Source organism: Poeciliopsis prolifica, unplaced genomic scaffold (genome assembly GCF_027474105.1).
Source record: "Poeciliopsis prolifica strain line A6 unplaced genomic scaffold, Auburn_PproV2 SCAFFOLD047, whole genome shotgun sequence".
Classification (NCBI taxonomy): Eukaryota; Metazoa; Chordata; class Actinopteri; order Cyprinodontiformes; family Poeciliidae; genus Poeciliopsis; species Poeciliopsis prolifica.
The window spans coordinates 2,788,535-2,812,271 of record NW_026562422.1 but is presented as its reverse complement, the minus strand read 5'-3'; the positions used below and the strand labels follow the sequence as shown (position 1 = coordinate 2,812,271).

Genomic DNA, 23,737 nt, shown 5'->3' with positions numbered 1-23,737 from the left:
GTTCTTTGTCATCTGCAGGATGACTGTCTGTATCCTTGGCATTCTCATCATGCCTACAGTCCCTTTGTGAGCAGATGGAAAATGGACCACTGTCAGTAAAGTATAATCTCGCTCTTTTTTTTTCCTTCCCTCGCCAAAGTTGGTGACTAAGTATAAATCACCAATAATCATCTTCTCACACGATTTTCCAAGTAATTTAACAGGGCTTTAAATGGCTGCAACTTGTTAGAACTACAGTGTGGACACAACTAAAAAAAAACTAAAGGGGAACATCATCCTGAACACATGGTGGTGGTGGCGGCATGCTGTGGTTAGGGCTTTTCCTCTGTAGTAACGTATAATATGTATGTAATACATGCAGACGACCACTTTCACCAGTTTTACCAGCAAAAGGAAGTCATTTATGGAAAGTGAGGAGCTCATTTTTTGCAATTTTGCTGGTGCTCTAGTAGTCATGTTTAGAGGTGTGGCGTGAATTCAGTTTTATAAAAGGTCAATGTTAGGCAGACTATTGCAGCTACCAAAATGAATGGAGGTCAATGAAAAGTCCTTGCTTGGATACAAGTACAAGAACAAGTGACTGTGTGTATGCATGAAAGTGTGTGTACGCACGCACACGCATGTGTGTGTTTTCATACCGTAGCAGCGGTACAGTTACTTCCCAGAGACACACACTGGCCCGAACACCACTGGCAGCTGTTTGTGTTGGCCGTGCAGCTGTAGCAGTCTGTGTACTGCTCACACCTCTCATTATCGGCATCTGCAACAGTTAGACAGACACATCACTACTTCTGTTGCTACGGAGAGAAGACTTTATTAAAGAAAAGATTGATATGAAAATAAAAATAAATATCTTCAACAAAAAAAAAAGCTATGTTTATTTTTGTTGCAGCTAAAAGCAGATCTGAAGCAACACTTCACTTCCAGTTGAGAACATTTTTAATTTGAATCTGAATTGAAATGTCTTCTCAAATCCACTTGAATGCAATTAATTGTTTAAGTTTCAAGTGACAAAAGAAGACAAGATAGTTCTTCAGTGAGGTGTAAGCAATACATGGCTTGAATTTTTCTTTCGCAGCAAAGAATCTGAAAAGTGTGGTGTGCATGTGTCGTCACAACATGGCTCCTCTATTAACCTTTTAACAACATTTTTAACAGCACTTCACCGAGACGTAGCTCTTATATGGAAGAGCTGATGTGCAGCTCCAGCAGGTGTTTGCCAATTGCTGGTTGCTAGTCTGAAGGAGCTGATGCCTTGGTCCAGCCAGGCATTTTGCATAGCTTGCCATGGAAATGAAAGAACTTCTCAAATATGCATGAAAGAATCAAAGCAACACTCCAGGTATGTTTTTCATGAGGGAATAACATTATAACATAACATACAGCTCTAAAAAGTTGATTGGACATAATCCTGCCCCTTTAAGATCTTCTCAGTGCCACTGTCATTTAAAATAAACCTCCAGTAGAGGCAGAGGACGGAGATTTTTTAAAGAATTTGTCTTTTTGACATACAAGAAGCTTAACAAAGCAGAGAAAACACAGCTGAGCTGTTCTTCTGTATCACCTCCAGTCCTGTCTGACATGTCCAACAAAATAGAGAAAACATGGTTGCTCCTACATGATCTGGTGTTGCAGGAGGCCGGGAGCGGCTGCTGCTGCTGCGGCTCGGCGCTGGAGCTGTTGCCCTCCCACGGCAGGCAGGCTCCCAGGCTGCCGTTCCACACACAGTGGATCCCGGGCCAGGCCTGGCTGCAGGACGACGGGCTGTAGAAGGCAGAGCAGCTTGGCGAGGTGTACGTCAGGATGTCGCTCAGCAGCAGGCTGTTGAAGCCCCCGAACACGTACATGGCGCTGTGGAAGGAGGGGGTCAGAGGGCAGAGGAGAACAAGGAGAGGTAAGTCAGGAAAGGTCCAGCTTTAGCGATCCTTCAACTTCCTCCTTATGAGCCCAGGCAACAACCAGCTAGTGCCCTCTAGAGGAGGCCCTGACCTGAATGATGACCCCGCTGTTAGTGAACATGTCCGTCTCCTGGCCTTTATTCTACCGCACCGGTAGAAGTGCAGGAAAATTTGGCCAAGTTGTCTTTGTCTAGTTTCTTTGTACGCTACATGGATATGTTAATAAGTCATCTCGAGACACTTTATGCATCATTAATAACTGTTCATTGTGCATGCATTAATTAAGGATGAGGAGGAGAAGGCACATACTGAGCCAAATCAGTTCACCTACATATTTTATCTACAGTTGTTATGCTAAACATTTCAGACATTCTTATAGGCACAATTTGTAGACTTCTTGTTTTAGCATACAGTCTCCTTCTCGCACCTAATGCATAATAAACAGTTATTAATAAAGTGTTCATAGATGAGGTGATAACATTACATGTAAACTACTTATTATCCATCTATAAGGGGAGCCTTACTGTAAAGTGGTCCAGACAAAAATAACTTGAGCAACTTTTCAACAAGATATAGGAGCTGAAAAAGAGTTTAAAGGTTATTTAAAACGGTACGTAATTAAAGGATTGTGATGGTCACTTTTTATATTATTACACATTTCATTTAAATTTCCGTTAATACCTTTTTGTGGGTTTTATTCTATGTGATCGAATTTTTCAATTTATGATCAACTGATGGAGGATTATTATTGGATTATATATTGTTTTTTTTTCTATACAATTTGGATGATTGTTTTATATAAGTATCAGACTTTTTCCCCTTCCTGCACTGTTGCTTATTATTATTATTTAATTTGAATGTATTTAATCTGTATTTTAATTGTGCAAACTAAACTTGTATGAAGTAAATTATTCCTTAATACTATCAAAGTTTTTTTTTGTTTTTTTTAATGGGAAAATGTCTTTTTATAATCAAAACAATCTGCCAGTGGAATTTTTTTCCCTCCATCATATCATAAATTAAAACACCTTGTCCCCCTAGCAGATTATTTCACTTATAGCTATTACTTTTTTGTTTATACTAAGGAATTATTGATTTAAAACAAGCTCAAGTGAACTAACGTATTTGCACCAAAAACTAGACAAAATATAAGATTTTGTTTTTGCAGTGCAAAGCCAATCAGGAAACAAGGAAAATGAGTAATTCGCTTGAAATCACCAACCAATAGGGTATCAACTATTACTGTGATTATTATTTTTGTGATTACACAACTAGGAAATGACATTGAAAGTGACATAAATTTGTATATAAACTTTTTCAATGATATTGTGCAACTATTGCCGTGTATTTGAAGTGTTACAGACGGGAAAAGGGTAAAGCCCTGAAGTCGGGAATCAAACCCCAAACAGCGCCCACTCTGCTGCTAACCCGCCTAAAAATTCACATTTAGCACATCAACTCTTTCGACAATGAGTTTTTCCATTATAACTTTCAGGTGACGTTTATTAATCCATATTTCCTGTGAAGCTGCTTTTACCTTTGGGTTTTTTTTTTTTTTTACTTGTTTCCATCTTCACTTTCTTACTGTGACAATGTGATCAGCTGAAATATTTCAACACCACCTGAAGGCGCAGATGCATTTGAAGGAGTGACTGGAACACAGCTGGGGATTCATGTTAATATTTGATGTGTTCTCTGCAAGAGGATGTATAATTCAGTGTGGCTGGCAGTCTCTCAGACAATCCTGGAGTCATTGTTTTAGGACTCAGCACCATGCCCGTCACATTCCCACCGCTTCTTCTCCATTTCAAAGCAACTCCTCATCGGGACGGCTAATAAATCAAGTGAGTTTTCATTTTGGCTCCAAACAATCACAAAGTCATATTCATTTTTGTGATGTGTTCCAAATGACAAGCGCACTTCTGTCTTTTTTTCTGGATACAAACATGTTTTTTGTTTGAGATATTCCATCATGGAATATTGTTTGCCAAAATGTAGAGGAGACGCATCTTTAAATGCGTTGTGCCAGAGCACTAACAAGAGTGAAAATCAACAAGAAGGAATCAGAGTAGGTTTGCTCTTCTTTAAATGCAAATAAACACCAGAGTTAAAGCTTCAGTATGTAACTTTAAAAAAATATATATCTATATATATATTTAAATTACTTGTTAAAACTGCTACCACATCATGACAGTATAATGTGAGACAGTCTGAAAAATCCATTTTCTTCACCTCCTTCCTGAGCTGCTACTGACATCTGAAGAAATGCACCAAAATCAACCAATCAGAGACAAGAGGAGAGTCTTAGCGCTATTAATCACTCTAAGGTACTCGCTGCTAAATGTGTTATTGGCAGAGAATCCACTTACAAGAAAACGGTTTTGGCAAAGACCAATGTGATTTTCACAGGCAGTGGAGCGTTGTTGTTAGCAGCTGCTGAAAGTAACTAGAAAAAGTTACTTTTAATGTAACTTAGTCACTTTCCAAATCAAGTAATAAGTAATCTAACCAAGTTACTTTTTCGAGGCGTAATCAGTAATCAGATTAAAGTTACTTTTGCAAAGTAACTACGCTATCACTGATCGTAGCAAGTCCCTCCTCCTGATTGGTTGTTTAGCTTGATTAGCTTGATTTTTCCACAGATTACTCGTTTCTGTCACGACATAGTGGCAGTTTCAACAAATGTGTAAAAAATACATGTTTTATTAAAGTTACGTACTGCACCTTTAATAAGTAATTGTGTTAAATAAAAACACAATTATTTTTCTTTCTTTTTCTTATTTGTCGTAATGAAGACGTACCTGTCGCTGAAGACGGCAGAGTGTCCGAAGCGGTTGACGTCATGGTGGAGGTCCGGTCGGGGCAGCACCGTCCACTCGTCGCAGGCTAAAACAAGAAGAGGAGAGGAAGCAGAGGTCAGAGCGACGGCCTGCTCTCGCACGTTCAATCGCTTGTTTCCTGAGGCGAGAGGACGCGCCTCGGGACTTTAGAGAGACCTTTAGCAAGTCTTCTGCTGGAGTCAAACGGAAATTTTAAAAAAAGAGCAAAGTGTCCATGAAGGGAAGTTGAGAGGTTAACGACAAAGTGAAGTTAACAGTGCAGGAGGAAAGGACTGAATTTATTCCCAACAATGGTGGAGAAATTTGTTCAAGACACTGAGGGAGGCTTCAGTCAACATTCTGTGAGAACAAGAATAAGTCTAGGAGGTGAGAAAGATGACTCTTTGAAAACACATCGTTCAGAAATATCAGCTGAATTTTTTATTTTTTTTTTCAAAAGGTTAATGAAACATTTGCGCTGCTGAACGAGTTTCATTTATCTTAATTGAGGGCAAAAACAGCTCTTTGGATTGTACATGTATCCTAACACTAACTTTCAAGACTTGCCACAACTTCTTAGATGGATTTAGCTCTGGACTTTGACTGAGCTGCTGTGTCTCTTAAATGGCAGTGACTGAGGTTTCGAAACATCCTTTTGGAAGAGGAAGATTTTTTGAGTCTGGAGGATCTTTGATTTTGGAAATCCTTCGCCCGAATTCTCTCGGTTACATTTTGTGCCCCAACATTGAGCCTTAAGTAGCAAAATGAGTAAAAAACAGATCAGATTCTTTGGAAAGTTTCTTTGCGAAGGGAAGAGACAGGAGAATGGATTTATCCTGGTAGGTCAATCCCACATTCCAAGCTGCTCTGTATGACATGGTGACCGACTCGTTAATGAGGCAATGAAGCTTCAAACTGCTTCGCCACGTAGAGACCATGACACCTGACGTGTTGTGCATTAGCAACACTTCGGGTGTCATCGTTTCCTGGATGGGACCGTCTAGTTACAGAAACAAGCTCTGGGCTCCCATTAGTCGTTATCGTGAATTACAATTTTCACAAAAGTAAAATGTTCGTTTTTGTTGCATATCTGCGTTGTGAAGGGATAGGTAAACGTTACCATAGCAACCAGAGTCAGAGAGTGTTGGAGAAGAGGTCGAGACGAGATGAGAGGAGCTGGTGAGTTTTAGATCTGGAAGCCAAAACTATGCAGCTGTGATAACAAAAATACGAATACATTAAAAGGGTGTGAATACTTTTGCAAAACAATGTAAACAGAGATTTGATCAAGATTTTTGGGGACAGTTTCCACATTTATCCACCAGGTTTTGGGTCGTTTTTTTCCAGCAGAATAGTAACATTAGGTCAGAGCAGATTGAATTAACACTAAATTCAAATTCAGAACTACTTTATTGATCCCAAAGGGAAATTAACTATCGCTCTAACTCATATGAATTCAATTTCCTCAAATAGTTATTGTAGATAGAGATGGCTGATGTCTTGAAAAATGACTGCAAAACATGCTTTGTGGCAAAAGAAAACCCTGAAAAAGCTCAAAGACTCCATGTTGTCAGGTTCTGAACAACCCGGTAGCAACTGGGCACAGCAGCAGAACACTGGCTCACACTCACTGCATGTCATCCATCACACTCTGTGAGCACAAGTCATCATGGCCTCCCAGAGGAGAGAGAGCTCCACATCCACGAAGAGCCAGTGCCGTCTGCTGTCGCAACGAGGTACTGCAGATGGGACAGACTAACGTCCCTCTGAGCTGGGATTCATTACAACAGCAGTAGACAATGTCAGGACACGGGGCGACCTGTAAATTCTAGCCTTTAATTGAGTTCAGCTTGTTAAAAGTGGGGGGAGGCTAGGGGGAATTAGCTCTAGACTTGGCCCATCTCAAATGTAATTACCCAACAATTACCAAAGGTGCTGCTGCCAACAACTCTGCAGCTGGTCGAGGTGGGCTAATTTATAGAGTCGATTTTCGTTCTTCTTGCAAAAAAAAAAAAAAGAAAAAAAATATATATATGTCAGACAGAGGATGGAGAGTGGTAGCGAAAAGTTAGGGGTCAGGACAAATATTAAACTCATCACAGAGTCGTTAAATGATTCCCTCACCCGGAGAGAAGCAAAAGTCACAGTTCCTCTGGGAAGTTTCAGTGGCGAGTGGCAGCCCAGATGAGAGAGAGGAGGCTCAGATTCAAACTGCACTGGTCGTCAGTCAAACTTTCTAACGACACAGAAAAGCCTGGACTTCCCGAGGGCGCTGCAGCCTCTGGGGAAATCTGGCCGACATCCCAGGAGCCTGCGGCCTCCAATTAACGAGCCATTTATGACAGCGCGGCAGAACGAGGCCAATTCAACCTACAACAGCGTTTGTAGGCTGATAAAATAATGAGAATCATTTACTGTGGAAAGTTTGGATCACGCTAAACTGTCAACTATTGTTATAGCAGTCTGTGAAAAGGCTATAAATAAACCCATAAGAAGAGGACTGAGCCATTTGAGCAAGCTTTTCAGGAGCATAACAATATAAAAACCTATCAGTTTACTTATTTAATCCTGAAGTCAGCATAGCATTGAGCAACTTTAAACACATTTACATGTATAATATAAATAGAGGTCAAAACAACTGGTTGGTGGGTAGATAGTGTGATGGTTGCTATTCGGACTCTTAAACTAAAAAGTTCATCTCTGCGTTCAGGAGAAGGGTTTTAAAAGTCAATTAGAAAGACTGAGCTAAATTCTAAATTTATTCAGCGGTTTTGTCAACTTTCATTCGTTCAGTTCATAAAAATGGAAAGATGACAAATAGTTCTGCCGATACGTCTGTGTGGGTGTCACTTACCCAAACTGTAGGCCAGGAAGTCCGAGGAGAAGCACTTGGCACCGTGGCTCATGGACGTGTCATTGTGCGTGTTTCCTCCAAACACTAGCATGGCGCCGCTGACTATGACCGCCGTGTGAAGGTAGCGGAAGAAGCCGCTGTCTCTCAGAATGGTCCTGAGTAACAAGACGGGCATGGTGGTTTGGACCACAGCTGACTTTTCTATTGACTTCCACACTTTTGTTTTGGTTTTTTTTTAAAGAAAACCCTTACCATTTCCGTTTGTCCACGTCAAACTTGTACAAGTCTCCCGCCAGCCCGTACTTGTTGGCACTGAAGGCCTTGTAGCCTCCGTGGATGTAGATGGCTCTGGTGCTGGGGTCAAACACGCTACTGTGGCCGTAGCCGCCTTGGACCAGCGCTCCGTCTGTACTCACCACGCTCCATGTGTTCTTCACTGGAAGGTCAAACAACAGAGTCAGTGAGGAACTGGAAGGAAAGCTGCCTTATGTTGCTGAAACGTAATGAGATCCCACAGGGAAAGAAGGGCGCAAAAAAAGAGAGAAAAAAACCAGCCAAGACAGAAGGTGTGTCAGTGTTTCTGGTTTAGACTGAAGCCTTCTGAACTGCAGGGCTCGGCTTATGCAGCGTTTCATTAGTCGGACTGGAAGAGTCTCCGAAGGCTGTTCAAGTTATTGTTCAGCTCGCAACAGCGTTTGGTTATCAATCGCTAGAGTAACAAATTTTTAATTATTTCCACTTTATTAGTAATCGGCCGAAGCCAAAGCTTCATTCGTCCCGTTTTCTCAGGGAGATCAGCTCTAACTGAGGTCAAGTTTCCCGCCAGCCAAACACTTTAGCGTCGCTGCTACTGACAATCATTTCTGCGAAATTCTATCGACTATTCTGACGAATAATCTCATAAAAAATTTGGCGCATTCTGCAGATTTTCATTTAACCACTTAACCTTTTTCTTATATAATATATTTGGAAAACATCAAAAGATGCAAATGATTCAGATACTTTTTGAATAAGAAAATTAACTTTTTTATTGCCGTTCGATCATTTGTCGCAAAGGATGCATCTGCAGTTAAGAAAAATACGGCTTACTAATTGGTTGAATATTTTTGAATTTTTGTATTGCAAAAGGTGCTCACAATATTTATTTATAGATCATTTGAACCAGGTGAAGCTAAAACCAGGCCACTGGAAGAGTTCTGGGTAAAACATTTTTTACAGACAGAAGAAATGGCTCTACTTTTTGTACAATTTTAGCTTAATTGCTGCTCAAAAGCTGTGACTCTTTCAGAAATTGTCCATTGTTTTAGACTCTGTGTATTCCAGTTAGCAATTAATGGATTACTAAATTAGTTGACGATTATGTCAGGAACTGATTAAACGTGACTCATTCGATTAATGGTGATTACATGTTAGTGTTAAAACATGAAAACAGCCGGAGCTGCACTAACCGATGTTGTACTCCTGCACATTGCTGATGTAACCGTAAAGAGGACAGTGTCCAAACAGGACCAGCATGACGGGACTGTCCCACTCTTGCGCGGGCGGCACTATGTGGGCCGAATGTCCCACCACAGCGTACTGGTCCTTGGGCCGGGGGTTAAGAAGGACCCAGGTCTGGTTCTGGATGTGGAAAACCCACAGCTGACTCGACACATTTCCGGTCGAGTCAATCTTTCCTCCATACATGTAGATTTTCCCCTGGAAGAAAGAAGGATTCTTTCAGGTTTTTGTTTTTTACTGGTGTATTAAGTGAAAAAAATCTGCTAGTTGAACCAACACTGTCTTAATTAATATGAATAAATTAATCGTATCTTTTTGAAAGTGAAAGATACAATTAATTCTATATACCACATATTAATATGTGGTATATAGAATTGTTGTGTCCTGCACATCAGGACACAACTATGATTTATTATTCCATCAGCAGATTCAGACATGCTGACTCGAATTGCCTAAGATGCTGCAGCAAAACATCATAAACTGAAAATTTCTACATTAGATACAGTCACATATTAAAAGCTGCGAGTCCAGAAAAAGAAGCTTGTTTCTGGTGTAGAGGTTCCTGATTTTCTTATTATTTCATTAAACATCATGAACTCGAGGCTAATTAACTATACAAAACATTCATGGAGTGTTTTTGGAAACAGATAAAGCCACACGCGGCATCGTATCACGCACCTCGTGCAGAGCTAGTGAGTGACCATATCGAGGGGTCACCGTGTTGACGGAGGGGTCAAGGGTCAGCCAGGTCTTGCTGCTGAGGTTGTAACTAAGAGAAAAAAGGAAGAAGCGGAAAAATGATTTTGGTTGAGATTTGAAAACGTATCGGTTTCAAAAGCAACACATCCGTCTGTGGAAAACAAAACGGAGGGGAAACAAGCCCTTCATTTGTTCTGATGAGCAAACAAAGCTGCTCAGATTGATCTACAGGAGGTCAATCACTCCTAACAGAGGAGAGCAAACGGAAAGGGTCGAGCCACGGGTCTTTTGTGGGAGCAGAAACAACCAGGGATGTTCAGACTGACTGTGATGCCACCTGCTGGCCCATTCTCATAAAAACACTTGGGGCAGGCCGAAGGGAGGAAAATAAACTTATCCAACCCTGTTGGGTACTCAATGTGAAATCTGCAAAAACAGGAAACTAGAGGCAAAGGGGAGAAGGTGAGCATGGAGGAACAAGAAAAAGGGAGGTCAGCCACAAAGATGCATAGAAGAGGGAAAAGAAAGGAAGGAAGGAAATTTCTTTGCAATGAATAAATAAAGAAAGAAAGGAGAGAAGAAAGGAAGAGATGGATGCAGCATAAAATGAATGGATGATTGACCGAAGGCAGGAAGACACAAGAGACGTAAGAAAAGAGAGGAAGGACAGAAAGAAAGGAGGTAGAGCACAAGGACAGAAGGACAAATGAGAGGAAGAGTGAAAGAGGAAAGGGCGCAAGAAAGGAAGGAAAAAATGAAAGCACTATTTAAACTCTTATTTTCTTTTTAATCCCTTTTTGACTCCTGGAAAAATATTTAAACCAATATTCTGATTTTTCCCCTCATATTTCTTTGGTGCTTTAGGGTATAGATAAAAATTTTAAAAAATCCAAAACAATCTTGATCTTTGATTTTTTATTTTAAGAAAATGGTGTTGTTTAAGATGAAGACCATTCTTTAACTTATTTTGGACATAAAAACATTTTCATTTTAGCCTTTTCTTGTGTGAGAAGAAAAATTCTCACTGTTTTTTATTTTCTCAGTAAAACTTCCAGAGTGAGGATTCCCTGTGACAGGCAAATTCTGCTGTTGCACTCAAACACATTAGAAACATTTAAGCCCATCGATCACATTCTAACCGCCGCAGTCAGACCAGAACTACTTGGACCAGAACCGCAGCCTGTAAACCCAGGTTGAACAGGTGAACTACTCACGCTTTGACCATGTGGTAGTCCGACGTGTTGAAGACGTAGCCTCCGATGACCCACATGACGCCCTGCTCCACCACGGCCTTGTGGGAAGCCCTGGCCAGGCCGGGCTCCAGGTGCTCCTCGCGGCTCCAAAACGAAGAGTTGGCGGGAACCGAGACGGAGCAGTCCGGACCTGAGGAGGGACGGAACCGACGGGTCAGAGTGTGGCTTGCATTTTAGTCTCAAGGAACCAGAGCACCTTATTAAAAAGGCAATATTATGTGTTTTCCAGGCACATTGTGCCATTTTCTATGACTATTGACTAACCAAGTTACTTTCAGTTGCTATAAAAATGTTATATATATAAAATACGACTCATGCAATTAATTGATTTATTGTGACAAGCCAGAGTTGACAACATATTTGTCGTGAATCTGTTTGTGCTTAAATAGACATTTTAGTTGGGATGCAAACTGGACCAGATTTCCTTCATTTTTGATCAACCAATATTTACATGAGAAACTAATCTTATCCGTCGACCGTCAGCCTTCACAGAGGTCTGGAATTCAGCCACTGACATCATTTGCTCTGTTTTGAGAGAAGGCTGACTGACCCGCCCACTAGCTCACATGAAAGAAATAAAAAATAAAAGAAATAAATAAAAATTGGCCAAAATCAGAATCGGCGGGTCAGCTTTTGTTTTACAAAAAGCTATCCATCCTTACATTTCAGTTTTTCATATTAAAATTATGTACATTCACTCTGGAAACACCAACTGTTGCCTTTTTTGGGTCGAGTGCAGATGGCAGCAGTCATGGGTGCCTTCCTGTGTTTATGAACCAGAACAATGCAGCCAACACAAACCGGAATCCTCGGAGAATGGGGGGGAAAGGGAAAGCCTTTCTGCTACAACAGCTAGCAATAAATCGCAGTCGAGAAACGGAAAGATTGATTGTTTCTCGTCGGCTGCCTGTGGTAGAGTTCATCTCTGATCTCTGATGGCGCAAAACATTGGCGGCGTTCTGGCTCTTCAGCACTTTCCGAAAAACTGTAGCGTTCTGGTCCTTCAAACTGCTGTCGTTTTCCGCAGCGAAAAGATCAGACGCGAGGCCCGCTTGACTTCACAGACATCTGCCCGCGTTCGCTCTTGTTGGCGTAGAAAATGAGATGGCTCTGAAGAAGGCAGTAAAAAAAGCAGGAGAGGCTGCAGTTCCGCCGTGAAAAGCCTCCCATGACAAAGGTAATAAAGGGTAAAGAAAGTGCCTGTCTGTTGCTAACCTCCCTCAGCTTTTGGTAATGAGATAATAAGCACGCAGAGCTGCTGATATAAGTGCGGTTAAATTGAGCGGTGGTGTCTGCTCGAGCAGAGCAGCGCCGCGGAGCCATTAGAGCAGCTAACAAAGCAGCTGGAAGGGCCAGATGGTCCAGGTTCAGGGACACAATAATGTCACAAAAAAACAACAACAACAAAAAACAAGAAGCAGCAGAATCGGCAAAAAGTTTAAGTCATTCTGAGTAGAGCAGGTGGATGTTCAGGGCATCAAACGCTTCGATAATAACAGAAGCATCACATTTAGTCACAGAGCTGAAATAATAGTGCTAGAGAGATGAAATAAAACATCGTTATATCTTATTGCTATTTTTTACAATTATTCTAGAGTTGTGTGAAAACGTTGCTCTGTCACATTTTTCAGATTAAAAATTCAACATTTTGTCAGATTCCTGTAGTTGGAGTTTATTATTTTAGACTCCATATCACAAAACATTCATTTATTTGCACTAGACACAAATCAGGAAGCAGCACAATGGAGAAGTTGGCTTGAGATTCGGTCATGTGCTAAAGGGCGATTTCACAGCATTTTGTCAACTTACAATAGATCCATTTCAAATCCAATAATAATTTATTGGATAAGTGGTGCAATCTCTCCGCTGCGTCTTTATTCACCCTCTTTTAGCTTTATTTGTGCACATAGTAAACATTATGGTTTAAATGGGAGATGATGGTGTGTGGGGTGTTTTGTAGGCTAAAGGTTAAGAGTTGTCCCGATCCGATACTGGTATTGATATAGTATCAGACTATATCAGCCTGCATCTAAAAACTAAGATGCTCCAGGGTTTAGTCCGGCCCAGAATTTCAACCCAGCAGTGCTTGTATCCCGCGACCCATTGGTTATTAACAAATGGGTCAATTGTTTTCATACCCATTGTTGTTGACTATTCTTCTTCTTTCTTTACCAAATCGCATGGCAGCTTCTGCAACACTTTTTTTTTAAATGTGAGTGTGAGCCCTAAAAGCCAAACACAGAATTATTTTTTTTTACACACAGACCAGACTGAGCAGAACCAAGCCAGTTAGAAAAGTTTTTCTGAGCTGTTATCTCTTAGTGTGATCGAACAACTCAACATGAAACAGAATCACTGCTTCATGTGAAGCTGTCCAGTCTAATTCTTGGCTTTTTTCCCTCCCTACTAAAAACAACTCCGCGGCTGTATGAAAGAGAATCAGAAACACCAAAAAGCAACAGACTGTACTTCAGTGAACATCTCATATTAATAATTCTGCATAGTGAAGCTTTTGACCACCGTTCAGTTTCACTTCTGATAGAGTGCTTTAAAAAACCGGACGTGGGAAGCGCTGTGGTTTGTCACATTTCATGTCAGAACGCGAAGCGGCAGAAGCAATGCCTACCTTGCCATCCGGCTTTGCAGATGCAGCTCTTTCCCTGGCAGCGGCCCCTTTCAGGGAAACCGCAGTCATCCAGGCAGTATGGGATGTCGCAGGCTTCCCCCTTCCAGTTGGATTCACACTCGCAGTAAACCGAGGCGGTGGAGTTCCCCACCCGGCACTCGCCGCGGCCAGAGCAGTTGTTGGGACACGTGTTGACCCTACCATGGAGACGCACACGGGGAGAAAGACGGAAACGATGACAAAACACATTTATTGCAGATGCCTTTATTCTTAGAATCTGTACACAGGGCTTAGTTAAGGCTGTCACAATAACAAATTTTGCTGGACAATGAATTGTCCAAGAAGTTACTGTGATAAACTGTAATATTGTTCTTTTGACTCGTTCAAGTAATATAATGACAAAGGCATAATAATTGTTTCCATTACGTGAGAAACGTATTTAAAATCACATGTGACTGTTTTTTCATTAAATAAATTATGAGAAAAAACATGCTGCACCATGACGCTTTACTACCCGTCACAATCTTCCACATGGTTTGTACCAGTGGTAACATCTGGTGGTTGACCGTGTGACGGGGAAAAAAAATGTTTCCATTGCAGTTTTGTGATATAAACCAATTTTGATAAAACCAAAAAAAGAAAAAGAAACATCAGTCTAGTGCCAAAACTTGATTGAAAAACATGTTTCTTTTTTTTCCCAAATTGGCATGTTTCCACTGAGAAAAATTATTCTCAAAATGTTAGAGTTTGCAATTATAAAATTACATATCAAGACAACATAAGGCCTCAAAACCGTCTGGGGGAAAAAAAACCCTTAGGGCTTCTTTTAATTATGAAGAATTTACACTTCTGGTAGGAAAGAATGTTTTCTACAAAGGATAAAAACTAAGTTGTGTCATAAATTTGGATTGAAACTGAAGCTTTCAACCATCAAAGCAGGACACAGCAGTGAGATGTTAATTTCTCTCCTTGAACAGGCATTGGAAGCGAGACGAAAGACACAAAGGGCCTCCCTCCCATCATTCTTTCATGTTCCTTGTTTTGGTTAAAGGTTTGATGTTCTGGCTACTCCGCCTTTCCCAGACACCAAAGACGGAGCGCCCGGGGGCACACTGCCTTCATCCAGCTCAGACTGTGTGTTTCTCCGCCAGCGCCAACTCTCGTCGTAATGGCAACGGTATCGACGAAGTAGGGAAGAGCCTGGGAGGGGAGCCGCTGTGCTCTTTAGAGATGTTAACACCGGACAGGGGCTCTGCTTTGGGTCTGAACGTTTTTGGGATTTTCTAAGGCAAATTTGATGCCTAAAGGATTTGTTTTTCCCATTTGTCAAAATGTACCACTAAAAAAAAAAAGCATTACCAGAAAAAATAGTCTTTTTTCATGAGACTTTAGGATGACAAATTTAAGGCGTTTTAAGACCTTTTTAATGCCACCTTCTAGCCTAATTACAGGATGGACCGGGTTATGGCAAAGCTTTGCCTGTCTAAAACTCCCACAAAGACAAAAAACTACACATATGAGAATATGAGATTCAAGAGTCCAACAAAGTTTAAGACCCCAAACTTAATGGACTGGACTCATCATAAGACGACACCACATAATCATTCATTTATCGTCAATATAGTGTACTATAAAAAGTCAACGCAAAAGGGATTTTTTTTTTTTTTGTCACATGCATATGCAACGACATATAAATTGTGGTAACCGTGGTGGAGAACTCACCTGTATGAAATATTGAAGCCTGTCAGGTTATAGGCTGCATCACTGAAGAAGTGCAGCAGGGCGTAGCCGGACTGGGACACCACCTCAGGAACCGTCTCATTCCCGTATCGCTCCGGAACAATCAACCCACTGTAAGAAAAACAAAAAAAAAACACAAATAGTTATGTCTCAAATCTTTCCTTACATGGTAGGCCTATGTGAAACCAATCCCCAGTTCGAACACTACAGTTTAACGTACGGATTTTTTTTATTTGTTCATTTGTACAAAATAAGTGTCAAGTAATTTAAAATTCTTCAGTTTTGTTATCACATATTAAGGGTTCCACAGAAGTTGGCAAATTTCTAAATACCTTGAGGTAAATCTTTAGGCCTGCACCGATTGCAGTTTTCTGGCCGATCACAGACCTTTGAATAGCCTGACCTGCCAATTCTGATTTTGGCCGATGCCGATTTTTTACTGTGAAAAGTCAATATATATTATGACAAAGTTTCAAAGTTGACAAGAGTGGAGTGGCTGTTGTGTTTGTGGACATAGATAAGATTAGTTTCTCACTGAAGTATTGACCAATTGCCCATGACCCAGAGCTAAGGAAATCTGGGCTGATTGTTTGGTGAACTCCTAGAATTGTTAATTGGACTTGTTAATGTGTTTGAAAAATATTCTACTTTCTGACCTATCATCAAAGAAGGACTATTTTGTGTTTTGATAGCACAACACCCAGACCGAAAATCTGAAAATATGCTGAAGGTAAATTGAACTCCAGCATAAAGAAAGGATCTACTAACTCACTGATGGATACCAACCTGAAAGCAGCGAGCAGCGGTGCGTAAATGGAGTCGCCGTCGTAAACGTAGAGATGGTCCCAACTGCATTCAGTGGCAAAGTGGTTGAATCGTAATCTCAGAACGGTGTTTGGCCTGCAGGAGAGATCAGAGTTTTATTATTATTGTATCTGTGTGAGGAAGTGGAAGATGTTCTTGATTTAAAATTGATCATTTTACATAAATGTGTGGCAAGAACTTGAGATTTGTTTCACAAATTTAAAAGACCAGTGTGCTAATTATATTCTCCTATTTAAACGAAAACATTAAGGTTTCGTCATAGTTCATGTAAACACATTTCTGTTTTAAATAGAAATGTATTCTTGCCCAAGAGTCCAAGTAAAGCTTTAAAAGTGATGGATTCTGCAAACAGGCCGTTTCTAAAACTGCTGTTAGCTACTTTTGCGATTATTGTTCTTTAACATTAAAGTGGAAAAATCCTGAAGTGATAAAAAAGTACTTAACAAAACACCCACATAAAAAAGAAAAATTATATTACACATTTTACAAGCTATATCCATACACACACGGACAGGAAGCAGGCCTCCAACGAGAGCGCTGCCAGTTAAAACAATGAAAGGAACAATAAAACTCCCAAGGTGATCACTCAATATAGCAGCAAAACATGTTTCATATTTCAATCTTTACTGAGGTAAATAACTAAGAGAAAAAATACATTTTAAAGAAGGCTGGAAAATTAAAACCTCTGAGCTGGTCATGTAAGCTCAATTGCCTGAGAAGGGACTGGATGTTTGAAGTTTAACTATTAGAGCCTACAGATGAGAAACTCAAGTCTGATCTTTAACCGTTCAGCAAACACACATAGTGAAGCTATCAGGATGTGCCAACAACCTGCTTCAGTGTGGAAGTTGTGACGGAGCAAAGATTACCTAGTAATGTGTGAAGTGCTTATATCAATTCTAACCTTTCAAAAGGAGCATTAATATAGGAGAAGATTTAAAAAAAATACTCGGTTGTCCCATCATGACAAGTCTTTGAAAGCAGAAGTGCAGCGACTGTAAGATACAGACGCAATAATATAAAACTTAAACGTACAGATATAATAATTAAAACAGTAGCACCACCCTGGCAACTAAAAACAAGAAAGCAAAATAGATAAGCAGTTAAATTAACATATAAGACTTCCACGCTTTATTTTCTACAGAGACAACTTGACTGTTTAGTCACAACTTTTCATACTTCTGCAGTTTTAGTCATTACATGCTTGACTTTTCCAAGCTACAGAAAGGAGCAGTTTGCAACAGAAGATCATATCAGAGTATTAGAGGCCATTTGAACCAGATCTGAATTCTGAACATGTTACCACATGGTTTCTTTTTATTGTGGCTAAAGAGCATGCAGCAGCAAATCTTAGCAACCAATAGAAATCACATAAAGTAAGAATCTGCGTCCTCTAGGAAGCACATATCAGACACTGAAGACTCATCTTCATTTTCAGAAACAGATGCCAACATGTCAATTTCAAAAGATTTTGTCTTTAAGGTCCTGCTCTGCGTCCACAGAGCCTCCTTTTAAAGTCCTCTGGGATTTGGGGGTCATAATTCACATATTATGTGGGCTTTTGAGAGTCTCATCCATGGCGCCCAATTGTAAAAATAATACAAAACTAGAGGGAATAATAGTCCAAACAGTAACGTCTCAAGAAAAAAAAGAAATGATATGCAAAAGTCTCCAAAGAACAAATCAGAGTTAAGCTACTCCTGCTACTCAGTATCTCTCTTAGAATCTGAAAAGTTGAGGTTAGATTTCCATCTAGAAAAGCAAAATGCTAATCAATATTAGGAACCAGACAGAAGAAAAGAGGCTTAAGCAAAGTACAAGCATTATTTTACTAGAACTAAAAACTGAAACCTGAATGAACATTCAGCAAGACTGATAATTTCACATTGCTTAAGAGGAATTCACTGAACCAATCAGGCTTTTACTGGTCTTTACCAATTCCCAGTTGTCTGACCAGTTGATTTCCATTTACTAGTGTATTTTTGTTTCAAAACGCAACAACTAAATCCTTCAAACTATAGTTGTGTTTCCAATGACGACATAATGACGCAATTTGTCTTCTAAAAAAAAAAGTACAAATTTGCTGCCAATTTTGAGTTTTTGATACGTTTCATCAAGAGTTCTTATTCAACTCAAAACAAACCATTTTGTTCATGACTTTACAGACAATGGTTGGGCTGTTCAGTGCCAGTGCATTTAATGAACGAAAAAAGTTGGGTTTTTTGGAGCCAATTCACATGCCAATCATAGCCATTTGATTGATGCATCACTAAATTTGACCACCAGCGGCAGCAGACAGGAGAGCAAGCCTCCTTTCTGAGGCTTTGACAAAAAAACATGAGATTCATAAAAATATGTCTCAGCTGCAAATCCATTTAACGTCCCGAAACGAAAGCACTCACAAGAGAACAAAGATCCCTTCTGCGCTTCTTTGGTGAAATACAGGATGTAGGAAATGTGTTATGAATGGTCACATTTTTTTCCTAAAAATGTTTCTTCATTCAAGCAAAGTGGCGATTCATTCGTCCCCTCTCTGAGAGGAAAACTTAAACTAGGCATGACAGCAGCCCCCGAGCCTCTTCATTACAGGACAAGACTTGTGACCAGTCACACAAACTGTGGACAGGCTAAGGGGGCGCAACAAAGAAATGTCCTCTTCTACATTTGCAGCAGCTAGTACATTTCTTTGAGCGTAGGATAAAAAGCCCCAAAACAAAACGAAACAAAACAAAACACACAAACCAGGTCACAATGTCTTCATGGGTCACGTCACTGCAAGCCATCTAATTTAAGGAAAACATGTCAGATTGTACAAAGTTATTCCTTTTACAGTAAAAGGGGTTCTGCACGTTTCATCTGCTTGAATTTAATCTTTTTAACACCATTGTAAATGAAAATATGACCTGTACCGCAGCAAATAGCTCGCTAGCTTCCAAAAAATATCAAGCTAGCTTGCTACTTTTTGAATGGATGGAAAACTATTGAAGAACAACTGGTACTATTTGTGAGATTAACAATTTTTGAGCATATTTTAACCATTTAGTCACATTTTTTCTTTAGCTTGATGCATTAATTACAGTTCCTTTTTTTGATCTTTCTCCTTGTTTGTCATCACAGTTGCGTCTGTGGCTCTCCATTTTTATTCGGACATAGTCAGGACTTCATTTAATTGTCATGACTTCATTTCAGATACATGAATTTAAGACTTTCTAAAGAAGCGCAAATAGCCCGTTTAAAGTTATTAATGCAAAGTCATCAATTCAATCCATCTCTTTCTACCTTCCTTTAAGGTTCATGTGACATCTGAAGAGAACTGAATGTCACAACAATGAAATTCAATCTTTCTTACTGGAATTTTCTGTGAGGGTGCTGCTGGGTGCCATATAGAGTCTTTCACTACTTATTCAGTGTGATGTATGAAAATATGCCACCAATACGAATATAAATTTGAAAAACCAATTCTGGTGTAATGCACTGTGTCGCCTCCAGTACACTAAATATTAGTCTTATGTTTATAACATAAGGCAATGTGGAAAAGTTTAAGCGGCGTGAATACTTCTTAAGACACTACATGCTGCTAATGAATGGTGTCACAGTGGGGCATTTAAAAAAAAAGAAAAGAAAAAAAAAAGACATGTCTATACAGAATGGATTCTCGTTCTCATAATGGAAAGTAAGACATCATGATGTTCATCTTTTGGATTCCCTTTTGATCAGAGGGAGCTTCTTTAGTGCTCGACACATTTATTGGTGTTGATAAATTTGCAGGCTAAGATTTATGAGCTTGGCTCGTCCGATCCGTCCTCTGGGAAGCTGATATGCTGACCTAAAACAATAGGCAGTATTGGATTTCTTGCAGTTACTTTGTTCCCAATTTTCATCCGTCAGTGTCTGGAAACTATCTCCCTAAACCTCGGCGGATCAGAGAGACGGATTCTGCACAGAACGACTTTTATGAGTTGGCTGTTGTTCCTAGCAAATGTTTCTGATTTCAGGAAGGAAATAAAAGGCTCATTTCAAAACTAATTTCAATTAACGGGGTAAAAATTGTCTTTAAAGGTATAAAAGCATTTTAAACTTTATGAAGGACTGACGATTTTGGATGGATTCTGTTTTTTCCACCAGATATTGTCTGTAGATAGGTGTTCTTCTGGTACCTGGCTTAATAACTACCCAAGAACAGTACAGCTAACATCCAGCATTTTGTTGACCCAAATGTGATTGTTCAGCTTCATCACAGGCTACGTTCACAAAGCAGCCGAAAGCCCATATGCGACCTATAGCTCGCACTACCGTCTGAATCGCTGTGAAAAATTCTGAACTTGAAAAAAAATGAAAAATGAAAATCAGATTTGAGACACTTCCATACATGGTATTAGTCCGATTGTTTTCAAAATGTCTGCAGTCTGAATAGGCATATCGCATTTGATTCAGCTTTTAAGTCATCAGTGTGACGCATGTCACAAATTTGCACCGGGGAAAGCCAGACCAGATGGGAAATAACAATGGCTGAATTATGGAATTATGAAAGAAATCTGTGTCACAATCAACCACTCTTATACATATTCATATACAAATAACTAGTTAAGCAACCAAGGTCGCATCAGCTACTGTAAGTCACTTTCTCTTTGGTCAAGTAACTTGCGCAACAGTAGCTTCAGCTTTCGCCAACGTGCTTCATAGCTGCTTAAAAAAAAAAACTGTTTCCAACACCAGTCTGGCAGCATTTCATATATTTAAAACTAATAAAAACTAATCAATAATGATCAATATCAAATGATACGATGAAATCCTTATATTGTGATACATTTTTCAGCCATGTTGTTCAGCCCCACTTGACAGCAGCAGATTGCACTTCACCCAGGCTTTAGAGTGGAACTGAGCAGCAGAGTCCACCTCCACACATTGCAAAGAGATTATGTAACCCCCCCAAAAAAAGACTCCAAACAAGTAAAACTGGAGAGAACAAACTGAGCAAATCATGTCCACAGTGTCCAGAGCTGTGGGGGAGCAGGTGCTTTTCTCACCCAGTCATCGGCGAGAGGCAGGGTGTAACTTGAATAATTTGCCAATTCATTATAGGGACAGAGAGAGAGAGGAAGTTCTTATCTATGTAGAAAGAACTGAACCAGTTTATTATTTTTACATAAAATTTTAGAACCATTTTGACAGAAAGTTTGATGCAGTTTATGTTTGCATGTTTGAACAAGCCAACATATTGTTTATTTCACATTCAATTTCCTTTTTTTATTTTCCATTGGTTGTTCTACTCCTAAATGCACTGACTGAATAAATTAAAAGTTGTTTTTCATGTCTGACATTAAAAACATGTCAACTCACAGACAGCTTATGAAGTTGTTGGTGCATTTAAGTATGTTGTTCTGGTGCAGAGTTAGCAAAAAATAATTCAGTATATTTATGTATGTGTTTAAAAAAATTGTCTTAAGTCAATTTAGCGCTGTTTTCCTATATTCAATTGGTATCGGCCGATATCAAACTTCAGATATATCGGTATCGGAAGTGATAAAAAATGGATCAGTGCAGGGATTGGTTGACACCATAAGTTAAACATAAAATATTGATAGCGAGTTTTATTGTTGTGTTGTACAGAGTAGAACGAGTTCCATGTTATTGATAGAACTGCCATGCATTACAGAAACTTTTGATGACAGTTTCGCTTTAAGTTTCTGAGAACATCAGAGTTCTCATGAAGCAGCAGCACGACTGCTGCTTAACACAGTGCAGGAGCATCAACACAGGTACATTAGGACTTTGTGACGACTCCAAATGGATACATGTTGTTGCATTAAAGTCACGATGTGGTGCATAACTTTACCTATGGCAGTAATAGGCGATAATATTGGTAAAGATTCCAAGGTCAATATTGGGTGTGATATGTGGTTATTTTCTTCTTTTCAACAGAGGAAATCGTGTTCATGTGGTGAGATTGTCTGTTCAGTAATGTTTAACTTTTAACATGGAATCTCTGGACAACCTTTGGTTAAGTATGTAATAATTTAAACACTTAACAAGGGATAAAATTGGGCAGAACCGTTCTATCTCGAAGATATATTCTTGAAAACAACAGTTTGTGATTTATGAAAACTTATTTTCCATTTGTGGAAACAAAAAGTGGTTTTTATTGCAGGGGTAATAATCCATTTTAGTTTTAGTCTTGAAGGCAGCTTCAATGGTTTAAGGTAATTTAAATGGTAATTCAATCATTGAAATTGTCACTTTTTTTTCCTCTAAAAAGTAGGATTATGTCAAATTATGAAGTGTGTTTTAAAGAATCTGACCCAGTTTAGATTGTATTTTAAAATTTTTTAATAATAAAAAAAATTATGTATTTTTTTAATAAGAAAAAGATGTTTTAATTTTCAGTAGTAGTCGTTCTGCTGAAGATACGCCTTATGATTTCACCCATGATACCCAGTTGGGAAAGGTTTGCACAAGTGCACATTTTTGATAGTTTTACTATCATTTTAAGACAAATTATGCCATATTTGACATTTAGAGTACTCTTTAGCATCCTATATTTGTGATTAGCACAGCTATCATGGCTATAATTAAAACATCAATTTCCACACTTAACCATAGAGCTTCACCGTTAAGATTTCCAACATATATCATTTCACGTATCATTTCCTTAAAATGTGGGGAAAAAAAGTTCAAATGATATGAGTATTTTGTTCAGGCGCTGTGACTGCTGGTCTAATGGTCGTGAGTTTGCACTGTACTTACTGTCCCTCGATAAGCCAGGTGCACTTTGTCTTGTACTGATAGTTTCCTGGCCCATCAGTCAGGTAACCAGACGGTCCTGTGAGCCTAGAGGAGAAATGAGACAGAAAGAAAGAAGAAATTTAATGTAAAAAGTCTTTTAAACAAATTTGACTTTGTAATTTAGTGCCTTAAAATTGGGCCTCTGTCTTTTTAAGAAGCTCCAGCTCCAACATTGCACTGAGACGGAGCTCCTTTAATGAGCTCAGCAGATGCACAGTCCCACCAGGCGTTTGCTAATTGCTGCTGGCTAGTCTGAAGGAGGCTAGAGTGGAAGGACTGCTCTGTGAAGCAGAAGCCTGATAGGTCGAGCTGCGTCTCGAAGGCGGAGCTACGACCACCCAGATGTTTTGCACAGCTGAATGGTTTTGCCATTGGAAATTAAAGAATTTCTCAAACATGGACAAAAGGGAATAACTTAATATGATGTCGAGCTCAACAATGTCACTTTTACATGATACTAAAAGTAAGAAAATTGTAAAATAAGAAAAATGTTTAATCAAAACCTACAAATAGTTCCACATTTCGATAATTGCGCAAATCGTGTCACAATACAGCATTAAAATAAACAAAAACAACTTTGCACTGTTGCACAAGAGTTGACCAGCAGATCAATGAGTTCAGGTAAACGCCAATTTCTGCTGCCACACGTCACTTCAGGCAGTGGATGAGTGAGCCACAGAGAGAGGAAAGATGATTGAGCCTCACGGCAAATTATGGGAAGCCATGACACAAACGATGGT

General features: G+C 39.6%; 1 protein-coding gene across 4 annotated transcripts in view; it reads right to left on the bottom strand.

Moving 5' to 3' along the window:
* The window catches only part of atrn (attractin), a 121,707-nt gene that overhangs the window by 90,152 nt on the left and 7,818 nt on the right, over positions 1–23,737 (bottom strand). For all 4 annotated transcript variants that reach the window (XM_055057047.1, XM_055057048.1, XM_055057049.1 and 1 more), the window contains exons 2-13: positions 22,959–23,042; positions 16,176–16,289; positions 15,372–15,500; positions 13,650–13,846; positions 10,985–11,153; positions 9,750–9,840; positions 9,020–9,269; positions 7,824–8,007; positions 7,572–7,726; positions 4,700–4,784; positions 1,619–1,851; positions 639–760 (exon numbers count right to left, since the gene is read on the bottom strand). In XM_055057047.1, the coding sequence (XP_054913022.1) occupies positions 639–760; positions 1,619–1,851; positions 4,700–4,784; positions 7,572–7,726; positions 7,824–8,007; positions 9,020–9,269; positions 9,750–9,840; positions 10,985–11,153; positions 13,650–13,846; positions 15,372–15,500; positions 16,176–16,289; positions 22,959–23,042 (1,813 nt within the window). The remainder of the gene's footprint in view (positions 1–638; positions 761–1,618; positions 1,852–4,699; positions 4,785–7,571; positions 7,727–7,823; positions 8,008–9,019; positions 9,270–9,749; positions 9,841–10,984; positions 11,154–13,649; positions 13,847–15,371; positions 15,501–16,175; positions 16,290–22,958; positions 23,043–23,737) is intronic.